This window comes from Tursiops truncatus, chromosome 15 (assembly GCF_011762595.2).
Source record: "Tursiops truncatus isolate mTurTru1 chromosome 15, mTurTru1.mat.Y, whole genome shotgun sequence".
Lineage (NCBI taxonomy): Eukaryota > Metazoa > Chordata > Mammalia > Artiodactyla > Delphinidae > Tursiops > Tursiops truncatus.
Genome location: NC_047048.1, coordinates 43,182,205 through 43,206,935, shown reverse-complemented (window position 1 = coordinate 43,206,935; position 24,731 = coordinate 43,182,205). Strand labels below are relative to the sequence as shown.

General features: G+C 50.2%; 2 protein-coding genes across 3 annotated transcripts; one reads left to right on the top strand and one right to left on the bottom strand.

Moving 5' to 3' along the window:
- Nucleotides 1-5,134: 5,134 nt before the first annotated feature.
- LOC117308180 (cystatin-9-like) lies at nucleotides 5,135-7,625 on the top strand. The gene is made up of 3 exons (XM_033840244.2): nucleotides 5,135-5,405; nucleotides 6,600-6,726; nucleotides 7,485-7,625. Exons 1-3 carry the CDS (start codon nucleotides 5,164-5,166, stop codon nucleotides 7,575-7,577), a joined length of 462 nt encoding a protein of 153 aa, XP_033696135.1. The 5' UTR covers nucleotides 5,135-5,163; the 3' UTR covers nucleotides 7,578-7,625.
- Nucleotides 7,626-11,174: 3,549 nt separating this feature from the next.
- Nucleotides 11,175-24,152, bottom strand: LOC117308179 (cystatin-13). Of its 2 annotated transcripts, none has more exons than XM_073793300.1 (4): nucleotides 23,981-24,152; nucleotides 22,686-23,006; nucleotides 13,084-13,197; nucleotides 11,175-11,345 (listed from the first exon to the last, which is right to left on the bottom strand). In XM_073793300.1, exons 2-4 carry the CDS (start codon nucleotides 22,911-22,913, stop codon nucleotides 11,262-11,264), a joined length of 426 nt encoding a protein of 141 aa, XP_073649401.1. In that variant the 5' UTR covers nucleotides 22,914-23,006; nucleotides 23,981-24,152; the 3' UTR covers nucleotides 11,175-11,261. The 2 variants fall into 2 exon arrangements, with proteins under 2 accessions (XP_073649401.1, XP_033696134.1); XM_033840243.2 differs by having other exon boundaries at nucleotides 22,686-23,003.
- Between the last annotated feature and the right edge of the window lie 579 nt (nucleotides 24,153-24,731).

Here is a 24,731-nt window from a genome sequence, read left to right as displayed (position 1 = left end):
CAAAAAGGGGATCTATAGTCTCTCCAATCAAGGCTCATTTATGGAACAAGCTTGACCCTCGCCCCCTTGGGGAGTGGCAAGCAAGGCAACCTGTTGTTTGCTTCCCCCCCCCCCCACTGCTGCAGCAGGGGCCCCAGCAAAGCCTTGCCTGAGTTTCTTGTCTGCCCTCTGATCAATTTCTATTGATTAAGGAGACCAAGAGCCCTGGTCGATAACAAAACTACATAAAACAGAGATACCAGTGACAAAAACCTAAAGACACAAGAAGTTTTCAGGATAAAGGGGATGGGAGTGAAGGTATAAGGACCAAGGGAGAGGTAAAGGGAGGAGGGACAAAAAAGACTGAAAAAGAGAAAGAGACAGCAAGAAAATAAAGGTGAGAATACTGGGATGATAGGACTTCCAGCCACTCCACGATATGAAGTTTGAACATGTACCACGCTCATAAATCTCCCATCAGGAAGAGCCCGCTTGACCAAGGTCTGCACGGTGTGAGGCGAGCCTCTCCCACCTCTACCTGTCACCCGTCAAGGTGAGCCGCTGCTGGCCAGAGGGAGCAGGTCTCACAATCTGAGAGGAGCGATGCTGTAGCTGCCTGACGTCCAATCTCTCAGAAGGATAGGACAGAGAGAGAAGCAGAGAGATTTCAGGAGAGGGAAAGGGACAAAGGGGAGGCGGAAGGCCTTGCCTGAAAATGAGGGTACTGAGGCCCCCAGGAGCCAGGAAGGCAGACTTACCAAACATGGTGACGCTGAAACAAGAGGTTCAGGTGGCCACGTGTCACCCATGGGGAAGCTGAATTCACTGGTCCTGGAGGTGTCCAGATCCTCACCCCAGAAGGGGACAAGTGCCCCATGTTGGGCACCGTAAATCTAATACCAGTCAGTGTTCTTGGCCTTCCCCGATCAATAGAAATTGATCAGAGTCCAGACAAGAAATTCAGGCAAGGCTTTATTGGGGCCCCTGCTGCAGCAAGGAGGAGGGAGAACAAACAACAGGTTCTCCTGCGTGCTCGCTCGGGGAGGTGGGGCGAGCTTGTTCCTTACATGGGGTGAGGGTAGGGGTGTGTCCAGGGGTTGGGCTGGAGGTGTGGCTTAGGTGGTCTGCCCACCCCTTAGGTGGTGGGGTGGGCAGGGGGCATGCGCAGTACCCTGCTTGTGCTCCAGGCTCTTCAAAAGTGGCAGTTGGATTTTTTGGTCTCTTTTGTCCAGAATTTGCCCTAACTGCATGCATGCAGTTATTTTTAGTCCCATGCCATTTCTTTGTATTTTGTTGCTGGAGGAGAGGTGTGTCCAGGTGCAAGCATCGCAGAACTGCAGCAAAGGGTCCCAGGTCCCAGCCTGTCTCAATTTCTCTGGCAGACGGTGGTCACGCAGCTCGGTCCTGGGGTTCTCTCTGCCCAGTTCTTCCTCTGACCATGTGGACCCTAGGCACATCCTTGTTTCCCAGCTCCTGGGGAGCCTGGGGAATCTTGGGCTATTTGGGTGGGGTCCCGAGGGGAGTGTTAAGCAGGAGGTGGTCTGGAAGCCAAGCATGTGATCCTGGGCAAGGAGGCGCAGACAGGAGGGGCCGGTCAGTCTGGGCAGTGAGTTCAGGGCACCAGATCCCCTGGAAGGACGGCTTTGAGCTGTGAGTTTGGGGGCGTTTGTCCGGAAGGATCATCGTGTGTCCCGTGTAGAGATGACCGACTGCTCACCCCTGCTCCCCAGAGAAGGGCTGGTGGTTGGTCCTGGCCATGGCCCAGACTCTCTGATCCTTGAAAGGGATGCTTCTGGCACACAGAGCTGGGCTTCACGGAATCAGGCCCATTTCAGTGAGTACTTCTGGAGAACTCCCTGTGAGACGCCCAGGGGGTGCTTGGTACCAGCAGCACGAACGTGGACATGACAGAAGCCCTGCCTCCCCTGGGAGACAGGCCAACCGGTGCCCATGATCCAGTCCAAGGAGACAGAGTTCTTCCGATGGGAGTCAGGACAGCTTTGGAAAAGAGGTGACACTTGGCCTGGGCCCTGAGGGATGAGTAGGAGTCTTCAGAGCAAAGGTAGCCCAATCCCAGGTAGAGGCAGGGCCAGGCAGAGGGCCCCCAGCAGGGATTGCACACCTTCTGGGTTTCCTGGGCCCCGGCTCTGTCTGTGCCCACGTCTCAGGGCCTCCCAGCCTAAGGCCCACATTCACCCTTCTTCCCTGGGCTCTTGTCTGGATGTGTCCGTAGCTCTCAGTCTGGGAAGGGAGACCACCAGACCACCAAGGACTCGGGGGCTCTGTACACATTTGTAAGGGCCAGTCGTGTCCACGTGCTGTGTCCCGGGCTGGCTGTGGCCATGCCGTCCTCTCCTGGGCTGCACTGAGAGGAGAGATGCTGTGCACAGGGGTCCACACCGTCCCTCGTATGAGAGTGTGTGTGGACACCCGCTTTGAATGCACAGGTCTGCTTGCCCTCAGGACATGCACAGGACAGACCCGTGTTTTTCAGGCTCCTCTGGTGACAAAGTGTGAGTGGCCACTGTGGGCATTGCTGGCCTCTGTCGAGATACTTGCTATCCATCCAGGTGTGTGTCAGGACTCACTCACGTCTCCACAGCCTGTTCCCCCCGAAAATCCACTGAGACGTTCCTACAATTGCTGAAAACCTCATCTCACTCCTACACCTGGATATTCACTCTCCGGCAAAAAAAGCCACGTCACTTCCGTTTCCTTTGCAGCTTTAGTGAACTTACAGCCATCTGAGAAAATGGACAACCTGTTGTGGATTTTTTTGGTTACATCACTTTATGGAAAATATGACTGACAGACAAAAGCTGCACACATCCAATGTGTACACTTAAGAGTTTGGAGGTTGGGATCCACGTGAGAAAGCTCCCGCTGTCCAGGCTATACACGGATCACCTTCACGTTTTTGTTTAATGTTTTTCTTTTCCGGTGTTGAGAGCACTTATTCAACATCTGACCTGTCAGCCCAGGTGCAAGTCCACGGCAGTGTCAGCTCCAGGCCCTATGTCGTAGAGTACACATCCAGAAATTGTCCATCTTGTAAGTAAGATTTATATCCTCTGACCAACATCCCCTCCAGTTGCCTCCTTCCAGCCCTGGGAGCCAGCATTCCACTTTCTGCTTTGAGTACTTTGGAGTCCTCATGAAAGTGGAATCAAGCAGTGTTTTGTCCTCTGTCTGGCTTCCGTCACTAAAATTTCCTCCTGGTCCATCCACATGAATGCAACATCCTTCTGCTTCGAGGTTGAATGGTGGTCCAGAGACACAACCTCTCTCGGGTTTTCCTGCACGTCTGGTTGCTTCTCACACCTGATCATATTGCCTTGCTTCTTTGTTGCAAACACCAAATGGCAAAACGACATCTTCCAGCCAGGACTGAGTCCTGTGCTTGGACACCAGGGAACGGTGACCATGGAAACTGCTTGGAAAAAAAAAAAAAAAATCACAGGGAATTCTCAGGCAGTCCAGTGGTTAGGGCTCTGAGCTTTCACTGCCGAGGGCCAGGCCAAGATCTCAGGGAGGAGTGGGGGGAGGATGAGATGTGAGCTGGTCTCGGGCACCTGGGCACCCCGAGGAGGGGAGGCCTGGGCAGGGTTCAGAGCCCCTGCTCCCGGGAAGACAGCAGCTCTAAGCAAGTCAGGCGGGGGTGGGGTGGGGGGACAGAAAGTCAGGGTCAAAGCCCCTTCTCTCCCCCCATAGGCACCGTCTACTCACTGATGCCGGGCTTCTAGAAACCCACCTTTTTCTCTGTCCCCAGGCGTGGTATCCTTACTCCTTCTCTGATCCAGTGTGGCCACCAGAAACCATTCTCAAGCCCCCAGCCCACACAAGTGAGTGACTTCCCATTGTGACTCTGCTGTGGCCACTCCCGGGGACCCTGAACTGTGCTACTCAACGTGTGGACCAGAGGCAGGGACAGCACCGTCCCCTGGGAACCGACTAAGAGGCACATTCTCCGGGCCTGAACAGACCTGCTGGGTCAGGATCCTGGAGGAGGGCAAGGCCCAGGGTAGGGGGCATCCACAGGCCTCTGGGGGATGCTGGGCCCCTCGGAAGTGCTCCAGTAGCTGCGGACAGAGGATAAAGGCCTGTTTTGGGGGCACAGAGGCAAAGTCTTGTCTGGAAAGAGTGTGCTGTGTCATCGTCCCAGAGCTGGTTTGTGCCCCAGCTGGAGGCTGTGACGGTCTCTTCCTCGGACGCAAACCCAGCACACAGGAGTCGTGTGCCTGCTGAGCTGTGGCCCCGAGGCGCCGAGACACTGGCATCTCCTGTGGGCTCAGCTCAGCCTCCTGAGCGCCTTGGCTTCCTCCCCTCTCTCTGCTTCCCCCTCACTCACTCTGCCTCCTCCGGTGACAGCCCCCGACAAGGGGGCACCCAGGCCCAGGGTGTGTCAGTGGCCACCCTCCGGTCACACCTCTGGAGGGAGGGCGTGTCCATCAGCTAGCCAGGCCCCAGGCTGAGAACCCAGGGCGGAGTGATTGTGTCATGGGAGACGCAGGGATTTGGCGAGAAGCTCCTGCTTCTAGGACCTGCAAGTCTTCTCCCCCAGCACCCGCCCAGGGGCTGGGGCGTCTGTGTTCCAGAACTCGAGGGGGCTGGGGGCCACGGGGGACAAGGACACACCTGCACTTGTCCAGACCTCGGCCCTCTGCTGCTTTCTTAGCGTGAATACACTTCCCCTCTGGGCAGGCCGCCTTCTGTCACCCACAAGCTGGCTCTGGGCCACTCATCCTCTTTGGCTCTGTCCCTCCTCTTCTCGCTGACCCGCACCTACTGCTGCGTCCAGAGACCCCCTTCCAATTCACCCCTTTGCAATTGTGTCCTTGATTCAGCGTCCGAAACTGGGACACACAACTCAGCCTCCCCTCCCACTGAGGTGCCGAGGTGGGTGTATGGCTGGGCTTCAGCTGCAGGGGTCCCTCCTCCACGGCTGGTCCTTCTCCACCCACCCTGCCTGGGTCTCGCTTCTCTTTCCTCAACAGGAGGCAATTTTATCAGCTTTGGATGGAGGAGGCAGGGTCACAAGAGGGAAGGGACAGGGTGTGATGCCAGAGGGGAGGACCAGGGCCAGGAGTATGTCCCGGAGCAGATGAACTGGCCCAATGTCCAGGGAGGCTGGGTGGGAGCCGGCGCAGGGAAGGGCGAAGCCTGGGTGTCCGGGCACCCACAGCCATGCTGTGTCAGCAGTGGACGTGCAGGTGGGCTCAGCCCTGGGCCCTGCTCCTGCTTCTCTTAGGTCCCCAGCTCGTGGTGACTCACGGCTGGCAGCCCCAAGGGGAAGGGAATGTTGAAGACCAGGCAACCTTGGAGCTTTACTTCCCTGCCACCGTGGAGTACGCCGTACATGTGTTCAACCAGAGGAGCCAGGACAGCAATGCCTACAAGGTGGTGCGAATCCTGAGGTCGTGGAAGGAGCCGGTAGGTACCACATCCTCCCCCCTCCTGCACGGGCCCACACCTGCTGCTAATGAGGGTCAGGAGGGGGTTGTCATCAAGGGATCTCTATCACCATTTGAAACCCATAATATAGAGGGATAAACTCTATTTGGTTAGTTTCAGCTTTTATAAAAAAAATAACTTGGGAATTTTTTAAACTGTCAGTCTACTCACATGTAAGGTGTGTTTTCAGTTTTCATCATTTCTGACCTTGTTTAATGAAGAATGACCAAATATGGAGTAAGAGGGGATGAAACCATTTAGTAAAAATAAAGAGCCAGACAGAAGATACTGGATTAGAGAGATTTAGACAAGATTTCATGGAAATAACATTAAAATAGGTTAGTTTAGGAAAAACAGAGAGAGAGAGATACACAGAGATGCCCACAGAGGGAGGGGGAGAGCGGCTCGGGAGTCACAGGCCCCGCTGGTCCTGAGGAGCCTCTGGGAGCTCACAGCCTCTCCTCTGACTCCACGTGTTCTGGGCTCCCTCTGGGTCCCCACCTACGTGGACCGAGTGTGATTTACACTCTTCCCAGATGGCATTCTTAACCCTAAAATGTTCCCCTAGCAATGCAGTCTCTACAGAATGCAACCAGGGGTGTGATTTTCACGTGGGCTGCAGACACGAACACCGAGAACACTCCGGAGGAGGGGCACTTCTGGTCCTGTGTGTGGCTGTGTGCGCGTGTGTGGTTGTGTGCGCGTGTGTGGTTGTGTGTGTGTGCTTTGTCTGAATGCTTGTGTGTGGTGGGGCGCTGGGGCGTCACTCCCTCTGCACCTCTGGGTTGAGTGATAGAAGGAAGGCAGAGGGCCCTCCACGCTGCTGGGCTTAACTCCGTGGACACTGGAGCTGGTCCTGGCTGGTCCTGCTGCCCTGCACCCTCCAGCTGGGCCTCTGTCTATGGTCTTTGGCCTGGAGTCCAAGACTGACTCTGGGTGTTGGAAATAAAGGCCGGATGGAGCCAGAAGACACTGTAAGGCTGAAGGACCAGGGAGTGGAGAAGAGGACAGAAACCTTCAGAGTGCACTTTGTGAGAGGGGTGGTATTTCATAGAGCCATCGTCCCAATCCTGTGAGTGCGCCTGTGTGCTTGTATTCTCGTGTGTGTGTGTGTGTGTGTGAATGTGTGTGTGGGGGGGTGGTGGTGCAGGGAATGGGTCCACTTCAAGGTCTGTACAAACGCAGGCAAATGGCATCGTGTTCTCCAGGGAGCTGCAGCTCGGCCCAACCAGGTGTGGGAAATTTGACGAAGACATTGACAACTGTCTGTTTCAAGCAAGTCCAGACGTGAACAATGTAAGATAGGCGACAGCAGCCCTCAGGTTACAAGGCTGTGGACGCTGCCTCGGGGCAGGGGGTGTGGGGAGTGATGACAATGTCGTTCCAAGGGACACGGAGGGGCATTTGCAGGACGGAGCCCAGCCAGGCAGGCCAGCCCCGGTCACTTGTACGCCCCTGGCCTGTCTAGCCGCTGCACCCCAGGTCACACTGGGGTCAGGTTGCTCCTGACCACTTGGGACCGGGTCACCTGGGCCAGAGACGGGAATGTGCCCTCCCTGGTGTTCACCCACCTCCCTTCCCTGCCTTCAGGAGAAGTGCGGAGGGGGGCGGCAACAACATCACCTGGGCTGAGTAGCCCCCCTCTCGGGTCCCCCTGCCACTGACCCAGAGCCCGAGGGGTGGAAGCTGAGGAGCCCCACTGCCCTCCCTCCCAGGCCCTGCCCTGGTGATAAGGCGGGTAAACCCCACCCCAGGACAAACCCGAGTTGGATCAGAGGCCCTGCTGGGACGCTGGGGTCATGGGTCACACTGGGACATCCTGGGGGACGGGTCCCTGGAGACCACAGAGCTGGAGAGGGGAGAATGACCCAGGTGCCTCTGGGGTTAGGAGAGAGTCCCAGGTCGGGAACATCCAGGACTGAGGGCCAGAGCCTGCGCCCCCAGCTGCCCACCCCAGGAAGGCAAGGTTGGGGGGGATGCTGGCTTTACAGCTGGAGCTACACGCTTCCCAAGGCCCCTCCCGCCACTCTCTGTCCCTGTGCTTTGTCCCGTAGACCATCACCTGCTTCTTTACAATCGACACTGAACCCTGGAGAACGAAGTTTCAACTCCTGAACAACACCTGCTCGGAGGGCTCTGCTGAATGAGACCACACCCTGCCGTGGCCCTTCAGTGGCTGAGCAGCTCTGGTTCTGTCCTCTGTATGAGCAGGTGTCTGGGTGTCACATCCGGGCAATGTGGACATTCCTCCCTGTCATTTCCTCCTGTAGAATTGGTCATTAAACGTCAGCACTGCAAGCAGCTTTGTGCCACCTGGTTCCAGAGGTTGGGTGCTGGGCAGCTGAGGCTGTCCTGCCAGCAGGGCAGCCGGCTGAGCCCAGGGGCTGGGTCTCTCCTCCGTGGACACCTGAGCCAGCCGCAGGTGCCACAAGGTAGGAGCACAGGTGCGTCTGAGCAGTGTCTCCAGGCTCAGCATCCCTGCCCCAGGGCGGCCATTCAGAGGTGGCTGTGCAGAAGCCCATGGCTGCCCTGGGACTCTTGGTAGCAGCCACGTGGACCTTCTCCATCCTTGCCTCCTCTCCTTGTGCTGCCCGCGATCACCTCCTGAATCAAAACCTGTTCTCAAGTGTGTGTCGCAGGGTCTCCTGGAGAGGGGACCCTTTGTGTGGTGTGAGGACTTCTTCAGGATGCGTCCTCCACACACACCTGGCTGGCTTCCCAGGCCCTGACTCCGGCAGAGCCAAGGGGAGCCCAGACACGGGCATCCGCGCTGTTGGTGGGCGTTGCTCAGCATAGGCAGAGCTGTGCTCTTGTCCCCCTGCCACCTGGGCCTGGACCAGGCAAGTTGCTCTCCAAGACCCTTCCCCACCCCTCCTCCTTCTCCCTCTGAGGCCTTTCCTGACTCCCGGCTGTTTCCGCCAAAGGAAGCTTAAAGGATCCTTTACGCACTGTGCTTCCCATCAGGTTTCCAAGGAATCGACGCCACAATTCTCCTTAAGCAACTCCTGGGAAAGGGTCTCCTCTGAGGTCACCCCAATGTGGGGAAGCTGCCCAGCCCTTCATGAGCTCACCCCTTTCCTGGGGCTGTGGAGGGACCCTGGGAGGGGCGTCAAACCCGGCTTCTGCCAGGGATGGTGTGCTGCCTGTCAGCCCACACGCGTGGGGCTTTGCCAGTGCATCTGCCCCTGGAGGGGAGCTGCAGGGCCTGGGTTTGTCCCGACACCACTATCCCTCACTAGTCCAGAAGGTAGGACACCTGCACTGCTTAGCTTGGTGAGCGCAGGTGTGGACTGAGGGACCTGTCCTGGTGGGAGGAGCCTCCTCCCTGACCCTGAGCACCTCTGCCTGGAATGGTGTGTGCTGGACCCCTTCCTCCCACTGGAATCTGTGCACTGAAGAATCAGGGAAGTGGGTTTCTGGCCCTGTTGTCCATCCCTGGGCAACACCTCGCCGGAGGCAGAGGCAGGATTGCTGGGCTCCAAGCGCAGCCCACAGCTAAGGCAGGCACCCCCCTCTCCTGAAACGAGAGACTAGTGGGGACTCTGCCCTCCCAGCTGCTGACCTGTCGGCCACAGGCTCTGGGTCACCAAGGCTTGCAGCTGGGCATCGAGAGGGCCATGAAAGGAAATGCAGCATCAGTGACCAAATGCCTTGCCTCCAAGTGTTCTGCTCTGTGCCCACTTTCCCATCTGCCAGGGGCACATTCGGACACTTTCCTCAGCTTTCCCACGTGTCAGGGTCCAGGCACAGCCCTGGGGCTCAATAAATAAGGACTCAACACAAAGGAATAAGCAGGTGGAGACTTTGAGAGGACTTTGCAGTTGCCCGGGCCTCTCCGGTGGACAGGAAGGGGCGGGGCTGTCTGGTTATGGACACAGGGTCACACCCAGAAGCTGGCCGTCCCTTCCCTATGTACTCCTCAGCCCACTCCCCCCGTCTGCACCTCCCCCAGCCCTGGTCCCCAGACTCCCAGGGAGCTAGAACGGCCGTGGGATTTGGACCCTAGTTTCCTCGTGGCGGTGGTCAGCCCGGGAAGCAACATGACCTGCTGGAAGGTGCAGTTGTGACTCTTTCTCTTTTTTCCCCCCCCAAATTCTTGATGATCTATGCTGGGGGGAGAGGGGTGAATGAAAAGGGCGAGGGAGATTAAGAGGTACAAAAGTCTAGTTATAAATGAGGTACAGGATGGAAGGTCCAGCATGGGGGCAGTCAATAACATTGTAATAACTCTGTATCAATAGGGGGACAGATAGTAACTAGACTTATCTTCGGGATCACTTTGTACAATAGAGGACTATTGTTGTGCAGTTGGAACTCACAGTGTTGTAGGTCAATTACACTGTAATTTATAAAAAAGAACTGAGGTATTTCTCCCCCAAGTCCTGCATTGGCGGAGGGCTCCTCTCAGGAGCGTCAGGCACCCTGCTGTCCAGCCCACCCCTCACAGATGCTCACCGCAGGCAAGTCCTGCCAGAGGAGGAGTCCCAGGGAGGGTTCACCTGTCAGCCAGGTGGGCTCCGACCTGCTCCTGTGTGGTTGTTGACACTTACCTGGCTGGCTGGCCCTCACCTGCACACCAGTGCTGTAGTTTCCACACCTACGTTTTGGAACGTACTTCCTTCTTGTCATGTTGACCCGCTTCACCATCTCAGCCCAGCCCTACACATACACACACACACAGACACACACACAGCGAGAGCCTGCCTCTTCCACGGCCTCTGCCGAACCGTATCTCCTGGTCATCACACCTTTAAGCCTCCCCTCCCACACTGAACCAGAGCTGATCTAGGTGACCAACAACACAAAGAGTTGATGGTGTGTCACATCTGAAGCCGGGTCACCGAGGGCGCTGTGGCTTCCCTCCCCGTCTCTTGGACACTCTGTCCAGAGGAACCGATCTCCCTTACCCAGCGCAGAGAGGCCAAGTGGAGAGGCCCGCACCGAGGATAGCAGAGACCACCTGCCGACAGCCAACGCCAGCCAGCAGCCAGGAGGGCAAGCCGCCTGGAGAGTGGGTTCTCCGGGGCCAAACTCACCTTCAGATGAGGGCAGTGCCGTCAGAGCCTGAGTGTGACCTCAGGATAGCTGACATCAGCCAAGCTACCCCAGACCCTTGGTGCACAGACACCACGGAGACATAAACACGTTGCTTAAGCACCAAGGGCGGGGTGATCAGTCAGGCGGCATTGGATTATACCTCTCACCCTGTGCGAGCGCACACACGCATGCACACACACACACACGTGCACAAAGGCAGCCTCCTCTCCATGGACCGTCACTCTTGCATTTTTCTGCCTCAATTCAAAACCCAAAGTAAAACACTAATCTCCAAATGATACCGCTAGCTCCCGGGTTGGATCGGGGTGGGGGGGGTAAAACTGTTTCTAAAACCATTTTGCTGTGTTTTCCAGAGCCCTGGGCAGGGAGATTTCTGTGGAAATCCATGGATGGACATTCTCAACGCATCTTCAGAGCCTTGCAGAAACTACCTACCAGCCTGAAGCGGTGGAGGGGTGGGTCTTCCTATTAGTTCCACACAAAGAGCTGTCAGCGAAAAGTGACTTGTGCCGAGTTTGGTGAAATACGGAAACAGGTTCGTGTTCTCTTCCATTCATTGGGAGCAGACTGCTCCTGCTGGTAAATGAGTTGACCGAGCAGAAGACACTACACAGCCCGGAACCACATCCTCAGCCTCCACGCCTGAAGAATGCACAGAAAAGCAAGAAGGCTACAAAATGAAGTCGATAGGTCAGATGTGTTATTTAAATGTTTTGGGAGTGTCTTTGCTTCTTTAAATGCTCATGAGAGCGGCAGAATGTGCTAGAAGACCATTAGACAGGCTGACATTCTTTCTTCAGCATATTGAGTTCAAAGTTCCAGGGTTTGGATGCCACAATAAAGGTGCAATGAAACATCTAAAAGAGACAAAAACAATAACCAGCTTGTAAGAACAATTGCAAAAAGCAAAAGTCAAAAAGCCCCAGAAGTTCCTATTTCCAGGTGCCAGGATTTGGCTTCAAGAGGGACAAGAGGCCGCCTGAGCCAGCCACACCTCTACAGATCCCCAAGCTGTTCGCCCAATGGCAGAGCAGCCAGCCTCATGACTGGGATGGACCCCCATCGGTTCACCTCCCTGAGAGCTGAAGCCATCACGGTTGTGGCTTCGTTTGCTCCATGTGGGCAAGAGTTGGAGCCCAGGACCAATTATCCTCAAGAAACCCTAGTGTCCAACTCTGGCCCTTCTCCAGACACGCCAACTTCCTGCGGCCCATGGAGACCCCACGCGGCGTGGAGGGCCCAGTGGGTCCTTCCCAGGGTATACAGCACCACAAGAATAGCCAGGGTCCTGCATGCCTTGGAAAGCGGTGTCAGAGTCTGGCCAGATTCCACCAGGGAAAGCTTGCAGCTGGGGAGCTGGGAGGAGACACAGGGCCTGCAGAGGGAGCGGGGCTCCAGGCTTCTGGGGTGGATGAGGTCACTGTGTCCCTCCTCTCACCTAAAATCTTTATTCAGTTAGAAGAAAAATATAAAGTACAAATAGCTCTTTATGGCAACACCCAGTAGAAGTGAAGTTGCATAAGATACACAGACTGAGGGGTCAAGTTGAGGGGAAATAGGACCAAGTGACCAGTAACCCAGACAGACCACGGAGGAACTGAGGCCAGGTCAGCGGGGTGTCCAGGCTGGAGGGGCATCAGGATGGGTGGAGCTGGTTCCTGGCAATGGCAGGGAGGGCAGGGAGGGCAGGGAGGGCAGGCAGTACGCTTACCAGAGGGTTAACTAATTGCTTAACTTGTGATCGCCAGGGTAACAGGAAACAATCGCAAGATAAAGGGATTGAAAACCCAATTATTAAAATCAACCATAGAGGATACTTTAGCACTGTATTAACATATTAAAAATCTTTAAGAGGTGAAAAAATATTGGACAAGGAATTCAACTTCTTGGAACTCTGCCCACAAGGCAACAACAATCAGATATACACACAAACAGAAATAAAGAAGAATATTCATTATGGCACTGTTCATAATAGCTAAAAATTAGAAAAACTTAAATAATAAATTCTCAGGGGGTGACTAAATAATATGTGGAAACACCATTAAACGAAGTCAAATAGTTTCATTACATAATGCCCTCAAATAATTTTACGGTTTTGGAAATCCTTAGATTTTATTATTAAATAAAAATCTAAATTGTGGAACAGTGTACAGTGTGATCCCCACTACACAAAAATACAAATGTAAAATATAGAAGAAACTAGGATGTATAAAACTAAGTTGACAGCAGTAAGCTTTCCATAAAGGTATTTTTAGTTGATTGTTTTTTTCTTCTGTAGTTGATTTTAAGCTACTTAATACTTTGGAAAATTTCTAAACTTTCTACCTTAAGTGAATAGGGCCTTTTACTATTTAAAACAGTATCAGGTTTTAAAATTTATTTTCCACGGAGCTCAGGTAGTTACCCTTTCTTCCTTTCTAAGTCTCAATAAATAAAGAAAACAGATAAGCTCGAATCTATAGGAGGTCAGAAATGGGGAATCTCTAGGAGTTCCATGATCCATGCAAGGGCAGAGACTGGGAGGAATCCTTGGAGGGTAACAGGTGATGTTGAGCAAGACAATCCAAGGCTGTTGAACTCTATCTTAGCACCTACCTTCTGCATTTTGGGATCCCGTTGTACTAAGCAGTTTTCATTTCCCCCTGAAGCTTTCTTGCACATTGTCCGGGCAATTTTGACTTCAAGAAGGTAATCCAAACTATCTGTGACCTGTCCATGAGTAATTTAAAGTTAGAGATCATAAAAGAATATGTGGTATCAATTGTCATTTCTGATAAACAAACATGTCATTGACTGCTTAGGGCAAAAGATGTCTTCTCACCTCCTTCCCTCCTACAGTTTTTTTTTTTTTTTTGGCCAGACCATTTTTCCTGGGAAAACTAATGGTTTGCTCATTGGAGCTCTAGAAATAAACAGCATTTTCATCGAAATCCACTGAGAGTGTATCGATTCCCTTTAAAGTTTTGGTATTTTTAGTCATCCTTGCCTTATTCCACGTCATATACCCTCCCAAATCCCTGACTTTCTGGGCATCTCCCCTCCCCTCCCCTCCCCATGCAGAGCTCCAGTCAGCGCTGTACTCAAGAAGGGTCTCACAGGGAAATGCAGATGAACAATGGCAAATGTCCACTCTCACGATTAAAGAACGAACAGGAAAACAAAGTTTACAAGACGTCAGGGAATCAACATGTGAATGAGAATGACCAAGTTAGTTAAACACCATAACTGAGCACAGAAAAATAAGAGATAATTTGGAAAATGCAGTAAACATTTTGGAAGTTCTAGAAAAGTCACCTGGGCATTAAACAAAATGGATGTAGGCAGAATTCTAAGTACAGTTTCATGAATATAAAGTATACTTAAAATTTTTCAGTTATGCATCTAAGTGTCTGAAAGGACACTTGTGGGGTGCCCCCAGGATTGACGAGTCCATGGGGGATGCAAGAAATCAGTGGTCACTTTCACTTTTTACTTCAACTACGTCCAAATGTACACCTAGCACATTTTTCATGACTGGATATTAAGTTTCTCTGCCTCAGCGCTGTTGGCATTTGGAGCTGGGTCCTTCTTGGCCATGGGGAGCCATGCTGTGCCCAGAGGGTGGTGACCCACATCCCTGGCCTCCACCCCCCCAACCTCAGTAGCAGCCCCTTCAGTTGTGATGACCAGAAACATCTCTGGGCATTGCCCAAAATGCCCTGTGGAGCAAAATCCATGCTCAGTTGAGAAGGAGTGCTTTAGCTTTGAGTTATATTTCCAAGTAAAAATTATCAAGAAAACAGATTTTCCCAAATCACACTCAACAACCACTGACCGACCACCAGCCCCGTCTTGATCCCCAATTGCCCAGGAAAGGGAGGCAGATGGGGATCCAGCTTCAGAGGCAGCCCCTCCCTCCTTTCATGGCCAGGCCTCTCTGACTCTCCTAGCCTCCTGTGACACCGTCCCCTCCTGGCTGGCTGCAATGTCCCATCACCTTCATCCCATCCAGCATCACTCAGAGGCAGCAGCATGTGTGGATTAAGAGCAGGCAGCCTGGGTTTAAATCTTGGCTCTTCTACTTAGTAGCTGTGTGACCCTGGGCAAGTTACTAAACCTCTCTGTGCCTGTTTCCTCCTATGTGAACTTGAAAACCTGAGTGCGCATGCAGAAAGCCACTGGATCTAGCACAAAGTAAACATGGCTCCAGGCTGCCATTGGCGGTCTTTCCTACCAGTCTTCACCGTGTGTGAAATCGGCAGCAGAACCCCAGCCAGCTATGAACTGGAGCAGGCGGCCACATGCTTTTTCTTCAAGGGCCAGAGAGGAAATATTCCAGGCTTTGCAGCACAAATACAGCCCAGAGGACCCTCAAAAAGTGTGTGTGGCTGTGTCTTAACAAAATTGTGTTTATGGACACTGAAGTTTCAATGTAAAGTAATTTTCATATGTCACAAAATAGTCTCCTTCTTTTGTTTCTTGTAATCATTTGTAGCTCACGGGATGTACAAATATGAGAAGTGGGCCAGATTTGACTTCAGGCTGTCAGTGGCCACTGCTGATAAAGATCTTTGCACTTTTAACTTAAATCATCCAATGGAATAGAGCAGTTTTCTTTCTATAGCACATGGGCATATGTTATTTTTATCCGAATTTTCACCCAGCATTTTTCTGTTTGCTTTCATTAGGAGTTACTTTTGTTTGGGGGGTGGTGCATTCTTCCTTACCCCCTTTCTTCAATATGTTTTCCAGCAGCTTGTAGCTGGAATGCCAAGGAGTTTTAAACACTTCTGTTCTAGCCTCTTTTGGAACCTGTTTCTACCTGATTCTTTTGCAACCTTACCTGCATTTGAGCTGACAGTCAACTAAGAAATAAAATGTACATTCCTGACCACTCCCTCCCATCAGGAAACTTGCACAAGCCTCTTAGATAGCCTCATCCACCAGAGGGAAGACAGCAGAAGCAAGAACTACAGTCCTGCAGCCTGTGGAACAAAAACCACATTCACAGAAAGATAGACAAGATGAAAAGGCAGAGAGCTATGTACCAGATGAAGGAACAAGATAAAATCCCAGAAAAACAACTAAATGAAGTGGAGATAGGCAACTTTCCAGAAAAAGAATTCAGAATAATGATAGTGAAGATGATCCAGGACCTCAGAAAAATAATGGCGGCAAAGATTGAGAAGATGCAAGAAATGCTTAACAAAGACCTAGAAGAATTGAAGAACAAACAGATGGAGATGAACAATACAATAACTGAAATGAAAAATACACTAGAAGGAATCAATAGCAGAATAACAGAGGCAGAAGAATGAATAAGTGACCTGGAAGACAGAATGGTGGAATTCACTGCTGCAGAACAGAATAAAGAAAAAAGAATGAAAAGAAATGAAGACAGCCTAAGAGACCTCTGGGACAACATTAAACACAACAACATTCACATTATAGGGGTCCCAGAAGGAGAAGAGAGAGAGAAATGACCTGAGAAAATATTTGAAGAGATTATAGTTGAAAACTTCCCTAACATGGGAAAGGAAAGAGCTACCCAAGTCCAGGAAGTGCAGAGAGTCCTGTACAGGATAAACCCAAGGAGAAACACACTGAGATACATAGTAATCAAACTGGCAAAAATTAAAGAAAAATTATTGAAAGCAGCAAGGGAAAAATGACAAATAACATACAAGGGAATTCCCATAAGCTTAACAGCTGATTTCTCAGCAGAAATTCTACAAGCCAGAAGAGGGTGGTATGATATACTTAAAGTGATGAAAGGGAAGAACCTACAACCAAGATTACTCTACCTGGCAAGGATCTCATTCAGATTTGATGGAGAAATCAAAAGCTTTACAGACAAGCAAAAGATAAGAGAATTCAGCACCACCAAACCAGCTCTACAAGAAATGCTAAAGGAACTTCTCTAAGTGGGAAACACAAGAGAAGAAAATGACCTACAAAAACAAACCCAAAACAATTAAGAAAATGGTAATAGGAACATACATATCAGTAATTACCTTAAATGTGAATGGATTAAATGCTCCAACCAAAAGACACAGGCTTGCTGAATGGATACAAAAACAATACCCATATATTTGCTGTCTACAAGAGACCCACTTCAGACCTAGAGACACATACAGACTGAAAGTGAGGGGATAGAAAAAGATATTCCTTGCAAATGGAAATCAAAAGAAAGCTGGAGTAGCAATACTCATATCAGGTAAAATAGACTTTTAAATAAAGAATGTTAAAGGAGACAAGGAAAGATACTACCTAATGATCAAGGGATCAATCCAAGAAGAAGATAAAACAATTATACATATATATGCACCCAACATAGGAGCACCTCAATACATAAGGCAACTGCTAACAGCTATAAAAAGGGAAAGCGACAGTAACACAGTAACAGTGGGGGACTTTAGCACCTCATTTACACCAATGGACAGATCATCCAAACAGAAAATTACTAAGGAAACACAAGCTTTAAATGACACAATAGACCAGGTAGATTTGATTGATATTTATAGGACATTCCATCCAATAAAAAACAGATTACACTTTCTTCTCAAGTGTGCACAAAACATTCTCCAGGAAAGATCACATCTTGGGTCACAAATCAAGCCTCAGTAAATTTAAAAAACTGAAATAATATCAAGCATCTTTTCTGACCAAAATGCTATTAGATTAGAAATCAAAGGAAAAAACAAAACACATGGAGGCTAAACAAGACGTTACTAAATAACCAAGAGATCACTGAAGAAATCAAAGAGGAAATCAAAAAATACCTAGAGACATATGACAATGAAAACACGATGATCCAAAACCTATGGGATGCAGCAAAAGCAGTTCTAAGAGGGAAGTTTATAGCAATACAAGCCTACCTCAAGAAACAAGAAAAATCTCAAATAAACAATCTAACCTTACACCTAAAGAAACTAGAGAAAGAAGAACAAACAAAACCCAAAGTTAGCAGAAGGAAAGAAATCATAAAGATCAGAGCAGAAATAAATGAAATACAAACAAAGAAAATAATAACAAATATCAATAAAACTAAAAGCTTTCTTGAGAAGACAGACAAAATTGATAAACCATTAGCCAGACTCATCAAGAAAAAGAGGGAGAAGACTCAAATCAATAAAATTAGAAATGAAAAAGGAGAAGTTACAACAGACACTGCAGAAATACAAAGGATCCTAAGAGACTACTACAAGCAACTCTATGCCAATAAAATGGACAACCTGGAAGAAATGGACAAATTCCTAGAAAGGTATAACCTTCCAAGACTGAACCAGCAAGAAATAGAAAATATGAACAGGCAAATCACAAGTAATGAAATTGAAACTGTGATTAAAAATCTTCCAACAAACAAAAGCCCAGGACCAGGTGGCTTCACAAGTGAATTCTATCAAACATTTAGAGAAGAGCTAACACCCATCCTTCTCAAACTCTTCTAAAAAATTGCACAAGAAGGAACACTTCCAAACTCATTCTATGAGGCCACCATCACCCTGATACCAAAACCAGACAAAGATACTACAAAAGAAAGAAAATTACAGACCAATATCACTGATGAATATAGATGCAAAAATCCTCAACAAAATACTAGCAAACAGAATCCAACAACACATTAAAAGGATCAAACACCATGATCAAGTGGGATTTATCCCAGGGATGCGAGGATTCTTCAATATACACAAATCAATCAATGCGATACACCATATTAACAAATTGAAGAATAAAAACGATTTGATCATCTCAATAGATGTAGAAAAAGCTTTTGACAAAATTCAACATCCATTTGTGATAGAAACTCTCCAGAAAGTAGGCATAGAGGGAACCTACCTCAACGTAATAAAGGCCATATATGACAAACCCACAGCAAACATCATCCTCAATGGTGAAAAACTGAAAGCATTTCATCTAAGATCAGGAACAAGAGAAGGATGTCCACTCTCACCACTATTATTCAACATAGGCTTGGAAGTCCTAGCCATGGCAATCAGAGAAGAAAACGAAATAAAAGGAATACAATTTGGAAAAGAAGAAGTAAAACTGTCACTGTTTGCAGATGACATGATACTATACATAGAGAATCCTAAAGATGCCACCAGGAAACTACTAGAGCTAATCAATGAATTCGGTAAAGTTGCAGGATACAAAATTAATGCACAGAAATCTCTTGCATTCCTATACACTAATGATGAAAAATCTGAAAGAGAAATTAAGGAAACACTCCCATTTATCACTGCAGCAAAAAGAATAAAATACCTAGGAATAAACCTACCTAGGGAGACAAAAGGCCTGTATGCAGAAAACTATAAGACACTGATGAAAGAAATTAAAGATGATACCAACAGATGGAGAGATATACCATATTCTTGGATTGGAAAAATCAATATTATGAAAATGACTTTACTACCCAAAGCAGTCTACAGATTCAATGCCATCCCTATCAAATTACCAATGGCATTCTTTTACAGAACTGAACAAAAAGTCTTAAAATTTGTATGGAGACACAAAAGATCCCGAATAACAAAAGCAGTCTTGAGGGAAAAAAACGGAGCTGGAGGAATCAGACTCCCTGACTTCAGACTATACTACAAAGCTGCAGTAATCAAGACAATATGGTACTGGCACTAAAACAGAAATATAGATCAATGGAACAAGATAGAAAGCCCAGAGATAAAGCCACACACCTATGGTCGACTAATCTATGACAAAGGAGGCAAGGATATACAATGGAGAAAGGACAGCCTCTTCAATAAGTGGTGCTGGGAAAACTGGACAGCTACATGTAAGAAATGAAATTAGAACACTCCCTAACACCATACACAAAAATAAACTCAAAATGGATTAGAGACCTAAATGTAAGACTGGACACTATAAAACTCTTAGAAGAAGACATAGGAAGAACACTCTTTGACATAAATCACGGCAAGATCTTTTTTGATCCACCTCCTAGAGTAACGGAAATAAAAACAAAAATAAACAAATGGGACCTAATGAAACTTAAAATCTTTTGCACAACAAAGGAAACCATAAGCAAGACGAAAAGACAGTCCTCAGAATGGGAAAAAATATTTGCAAACGAATCAATAGACAAAGGATTAATCTCCAAAATATATAAACAGCTCATGCAGCTCAATATTAACAAAACAACCCAATCCAAAAATGGGCAGAAAGCCTAAATAGACATTTCTCCAAAGAAGACATACAGATGGTCAAGATGCACATGAAAAGCTGTTCAACATCACTAATTATTAGAGAAATGCAAATCAAAACTACAATGAGGTTATCACCTCACACCAGTTAGAATGGGCATCATCAGAAAATCTACAAATAACAAACGCTGGAGAGGGTGTGGAGAAAAGGGAACCTTCTTGCACCATTGGTGGGAATGTAAATTGATACAGTCACTATGGAGAACAGTATGGAGGTTCCTTAAAAAACTAAAAATAGAATTACCCTATGACCCAGCAATCCCACTTATGGGCATATACCCAGAGAAAACCATAATTCAAAAAAACACATGTTGGGCTTCTCTGGTGGCACAGTGGTTGAGAGTCCGCCTGCTGATGCAGGGGACACAGGTTCATGCCCTGGTCTGGGAAGATCCCACATGCCATGGAGTGGCTGGGCCTGTGAGCCATGGCCGCTGAGCCTGCGCGTCCGGAGCCTGTGCTCTGCAATGGGAGAGGCCACAACAGTGAGAGGCCCCCGTACCACAAAAACAAAAAAACAAAAGAACAGACACATGCACCCCAATGTTCATTGCAGCAGTATTTACAATAGCCAGGTCATGGAAGCAACCTAAATGCCCACTGACAGATGAATGGATAAAGAAGATGTGGTACATACACAATGGAATATTACTCGGCCATAAAAAGAACGAAATTGGGTAGAGATGAGGATGGATCTAGAGACTGTCATACAGAGTGAAGTAAGTCAGAAAGAGAAAAACAAATATTGTATACTAACACATATATGTGGAACCTAGAAAAATGGTACAGATGAACTGGTTTGCAGGGAAGAAATTGAGACACAGATGTAGAGAACAAACATATGGACACCAAGGGGGGAAAGCGGCAGGGGGGTGGGACTGGTGGTGTGATGAATTGGGAGATTGGGATTGACATGTATACACTGATGTGTATAAAATTAATGACTAATAAGAACCTGCTGTGTAAAATAATAAATAAAATAAAATTCAAAAATTAAAAAAAAATAGAATAGAAAAGAGTCCTACATCTGCAGACCTACCTCATGCTTGGCAGGGGTGACACTGTGGTATAGTGTAGAAATAATGCCCTTTTTAATAACTGGTGCTATTTGGTTAAAATAAAAACAAAAAAAGAAAACCACACACACACAAAATGTACATTCGTGAAAAGAAGTAGCAAACACTATGAAATGATTCGTTAGTCTTGAGCTATGTGGGTCTTTGGTTTATTTTATTATTAAATACCTGCCTTTAAAGCAGAACCATCTATACCTATTTCTGTAAATGGAGAGCACAGATGAAAACATCCAAGAAAGTGGACTCATCGTGGGAAAGACGGGAACTTCACTAAGAACAGGTACCACATCTGAGCCCCCTGGGGCATTGACATCCATGAGGTCTTACTTCAGCCACCCATTGGGGACGCACATCCTGGACCAGGTGTCGTTGCCTGAAAACACAAACCACACAACTGGGGCCACACGGAGAACCAGCAGGAGCCCGGGGCCCTCAACTCGTGCAAGTGGCCAGGAGCCAGGGGTCCCGGCCTCTTAGGGGATCCAGACGCTGAGTGAAACTTCTGCCCACATAAGAAAACAGGAAACGGAGGCAGGTTGACGGTGGCTGGAGGGTGGGCAGCGCAGGTTAGAGGGCAGATGGGGCGAGTGGAGGAGGAAGAGGGGCAGAGGTGTAGGTCAGGCCGGCGTCACATGTAACCCGGGCCCAGTGGGGCCCCCTCACCCTCTGCCGACCCCTCTCATTGCTCACCCCTCCACCTCCCATCTCGGGCTCCTGCATAAACCTCAGGACAACCCTCTTTCTCAGGAAACACAGCGCTGGTTCAATGCACTCATCTTAGACATGGTCCGTGTTCAAAACCCTCCAACTGCCCTAAGAACATCCTTTACAGTATAATTTTAAATCCAAGAGACAATACAGGATCACATCTCGCATTTAACGTCATGTTTCTTAAGCCTCCTTTAGTGAGAACCGTTTCCTTCTTCTTCCCCGTCTTTCACAGCACTGATTTTTTTTTTTTTTTTCGGTACGCGGGCCTCTCACTGTTGTGGCCTCTCCCGTTGCGGAGCACAGGCTCCGGACGCGCAGGCTCAGCGGCCATGGCTCACGGGCCCAGCCGCTCCGCGGCATGTGGGATCTTCCCGGACCGGGGCACGAACCCGTGTCCCCTGCATCGGCAGGTGGACTCTCAACCACTGTGCCACCACCAGGGAAGCCCAGCACTGATATTTTTAAGCGGTCTTAGAGAATGCCGCATAATATGGACTCGTCTAATTGTCCCTCGAGATCACCCTCAGGCCTTTGGAGCAGGAACGCCGTATATAGGCAACGCTGTGTCCTTGCAGTGATGTCACATCAGAGGTACACGGTGTCAATTTGTCCCATGTGTCCTGGTTGTAATTAATTAACAAGCAACCCCTATAGCGGTCCACCCCCCTCCCTCCTCCTCCCCTCCCCCTCTCCCCCCGCACCAGGTGGAGGATTCATTGCTGATCTTCGACCTGAGTTAGTTATCACCATGGTGGTTGCAAAAGGTGATTTTCTAGTTTCATATTCTTTCACATCTCTAAGTAGGCATTTTTCTGTAGAAAAAGAGCCTTCCCTTCTGCCCTGGTTCCTTTTTACAGTGAAAGCTGGATGTGGAGTTTGTTCATTTGTTAAATGTGTTATAATCCATCCCTGTAGCCGCTTAGGTTGATGATATCAGCTCAAACTGTCCCAAACTTGACCCCTTCAGGAGCCCTTCTGGACTCTTACCTGTGTTTTCTGATGTGACTATAACTAAGTTTAAGTTATTTGAATGGATATATTATGTTTTACCCCAGAATGATAAAGGAGGAAGTTTCATTAACTTTCTTCCAAAAACCCCTAAAATAAAGTTCATAAATTTTGGCTCAGGTGTCTCTCAGCCGCTCTCCACGGACGACAGCCCTGCCACAAATGTGAGTGTGGGGACAGAGAACGGGGAGTGAAAGCCACCAACCTGCTCCTGGGACTTCAGAATCTGCAACACCTTGAAGGTGTACTCGTCCTTGCTGGCCTCGTTGTACTCCTTCATGGCGAACCACAGTGCCTGCTCCACGTATACGTAGGATTCGGAGATGTCTTGGAACTTCCTCACCACCTTTGATGAACCCCAGGCCTGGACACCTCTGGACGCGAGGGCCACCGTGGCCATCAGGAGCAGCAGGCCGGGGCGGAGCCTGGCCATGGTACCTCAGCCCAGGGGCGCGGCCGAGCCCCTCCTGTCCTCGCAAGGCTGGCCGGGCCCTGCTGCCTCTGCACCCGGCCCCTCCTAGCTCTGCTGCAGGCGGAGAGGGGAGAACAGCGGTTAACATCGCCTGCCTAAAAAAGAGGCTGCCTGCGACATGTGCGATTCGGTCCATTTTCCCATCTTGGATGCTTCCTTTCCGGAAGGACACACACCTCTGTGCACTCACGTGTGGGAGGGATGCACACACACGTGTACACACACACACGCCTGTCCCTGCCGGCTGGGTTGGGCCCTGTGGTAGGCACTGCACGTGCTGGGTGGCCTTTCATCATCAGAGCCCCGTGGGGCTGCGAAACCCTTTACACAGGAGGAAACGGCCACGGGGCTGCGTGTCTGTTTCAGACCGGGGCTGCCCTGCCTCAGTGTTACCCCCGCGTAGGAGGGATCACGGCTTGTAAAGTGCAGTTGCTTTAGAGGAACCCCTTCTGCCACAGAAGGTCACCAGGATTTGGCTCACAGGGCAGAGGCAGTGGTTAATGTGTCAGGTGCAGACAAGGAGCGGCCCCTCGAGACAAAGCAGGGTCGGTGGGTTGTGTTCGCCACAGAGAAGTGGGGACAGAGTGTCCAAGCTGAACAGAGGACGTGATGGCCAAACCAAGAGATGCCTGGTGTCCGTCAGGCTCTAGATACAGACACCCAGCACTGAACACTCCTGGGGTCTTCGCTCGGTTGCCCACCCAGGACACCGCTCTGACCCACATGCCCTCTGCCAGGAATCGCCAACCAAACCCAGGCCGCGAGAGGAGACCTTCCCGTGTGCCTCCCAGAGACGGGCCTGTGGGGAGGCTGATGCGTGAGGACACCGGGTCCCCTCCGCCCGCCGGCCTGGCCCGTGGTAACCTACCCGCTCCTGCCCGGCCTCCGTGCGATGGCAGCATTGATGTGACACGCATGGGATTGGAGCGGTTCAGACCCGCTCCGTGGCCTCTGGAGCAGTTGCCCAGACACACGGGACGGTTGCCCTGGGCCGTCTCCCATCCAGCATGGCTAAACCTGGGACCCACCTGAGCACCAAGCTCCTTTCCACGATGCTGCGGCCGAGCCCTGAGCTGGCCGCCGGCCGCAGGCGGTCTCTCTCCTTCCTCAGGACCCGAGCTCGGTGGCTCCTGCCTGCGGCCCGTTTGTCTCTGGCACGCTCAGTTCACAGCCATGTGCCTGCTCAGGGTGTCTGCTGGCGTTAGGGTACGTCTGCCCTCAGCTGTCCTCCCTGCCAGTGGTCACCTCTGGCCCCTTTGTGACGTAAGCCCTGCCCCACTGATGCTGCCCAGGTGACCAGCCCCTCTGTCAGGGGACCCTCTGCCCTCAGAAGCCCACAGGCTCACCAGGAGCCCCCAGCATCTGCCCCAAGTGCTGAGTCCCAGCTCCTGTCCCTTGGCTCCTGACTTTCTAAATTTCTGTGCTTTGGATGGGCAGCTGGAAGTGAAGTCACCTCCAGGGCTCTTTCCATCAGTGTCTTGTCATGTGGCCCCTCTTTGGCATCTTAGAGACACCAGACAGCCAGGCTCAGGGGACCTGGGGCCAGAGGCCCTCAGGTCGGGAGGCCAGGGGTGGTGCCGAGGACACGAAGCCGAAGGCTGGCAGCAGACTCAGGCGTGATGAGCCTCTGTGGGGTGAACAGAGGGCAGATCCCCCTTGGCCCGCCAGCCATTCCTCCCCATCTCCAGCCTTGTCCCGGGCAGGCTGCCCGGACGGTCGGGACTCCATCCCACTCTGCTTTTGGGGCCTGGCTCAGCCACAGAGAGGGGAGTCCCAAGA

What these genes read in the sequence shown, in the direction of transcription:
- LOC117308180 (XM_033840244.2), top strand. Translation starts at nt 5,164, where the DNA reads ATGCTGTGTCAGCAGTGGACGTGCAGGTGGGCTCAGCCCTGGGCCCTG. An exon ending in ATCCTGAGGTCGTGGAAGGA is followed by an intron (nt 5,406 to 6,599) that starts GCCGGTAGGTAC and finishes GTCCACTTCAAG; the next exon opens with GTCTGTACAAACGCAGGCAA. An exon ending in CAAGTCCAGACGTGAACAAT is followed by an intron (nt 6,727 to 7,484) that starts GTAAGATAGGCG and finishes TTTGTCCCGTAG; the next exon opens with ACCATCACCTGCTTCTTTAC.
- LOC117308179 (XM_073793300.1), bottom strand. Translation starts at nt 22,913, where the DNA reads ATGGCCAGGCTCCGCCCCGGCCTGCTGCTCCTGATGGCCACGGTGGCC. An exon ending in TTCTGAAGTCCCAGGAGCAG is followed by an intron (nt 13,198 to 22,685) that starts GTTGGTGGCTTT and finishes ACTCATGGACAG; the next exon opens with GTCACAGATAGTTTGGATTA. An exon ending in GGGATCCCAAAATGCAGAAG is followed by an intron (nt 11,346 to 13,083) that starts GTAGGTGCTAAG and finishes TGTCTCTTTTAG; the next exon opens with ATGTTTCATTGCACCTTTAT.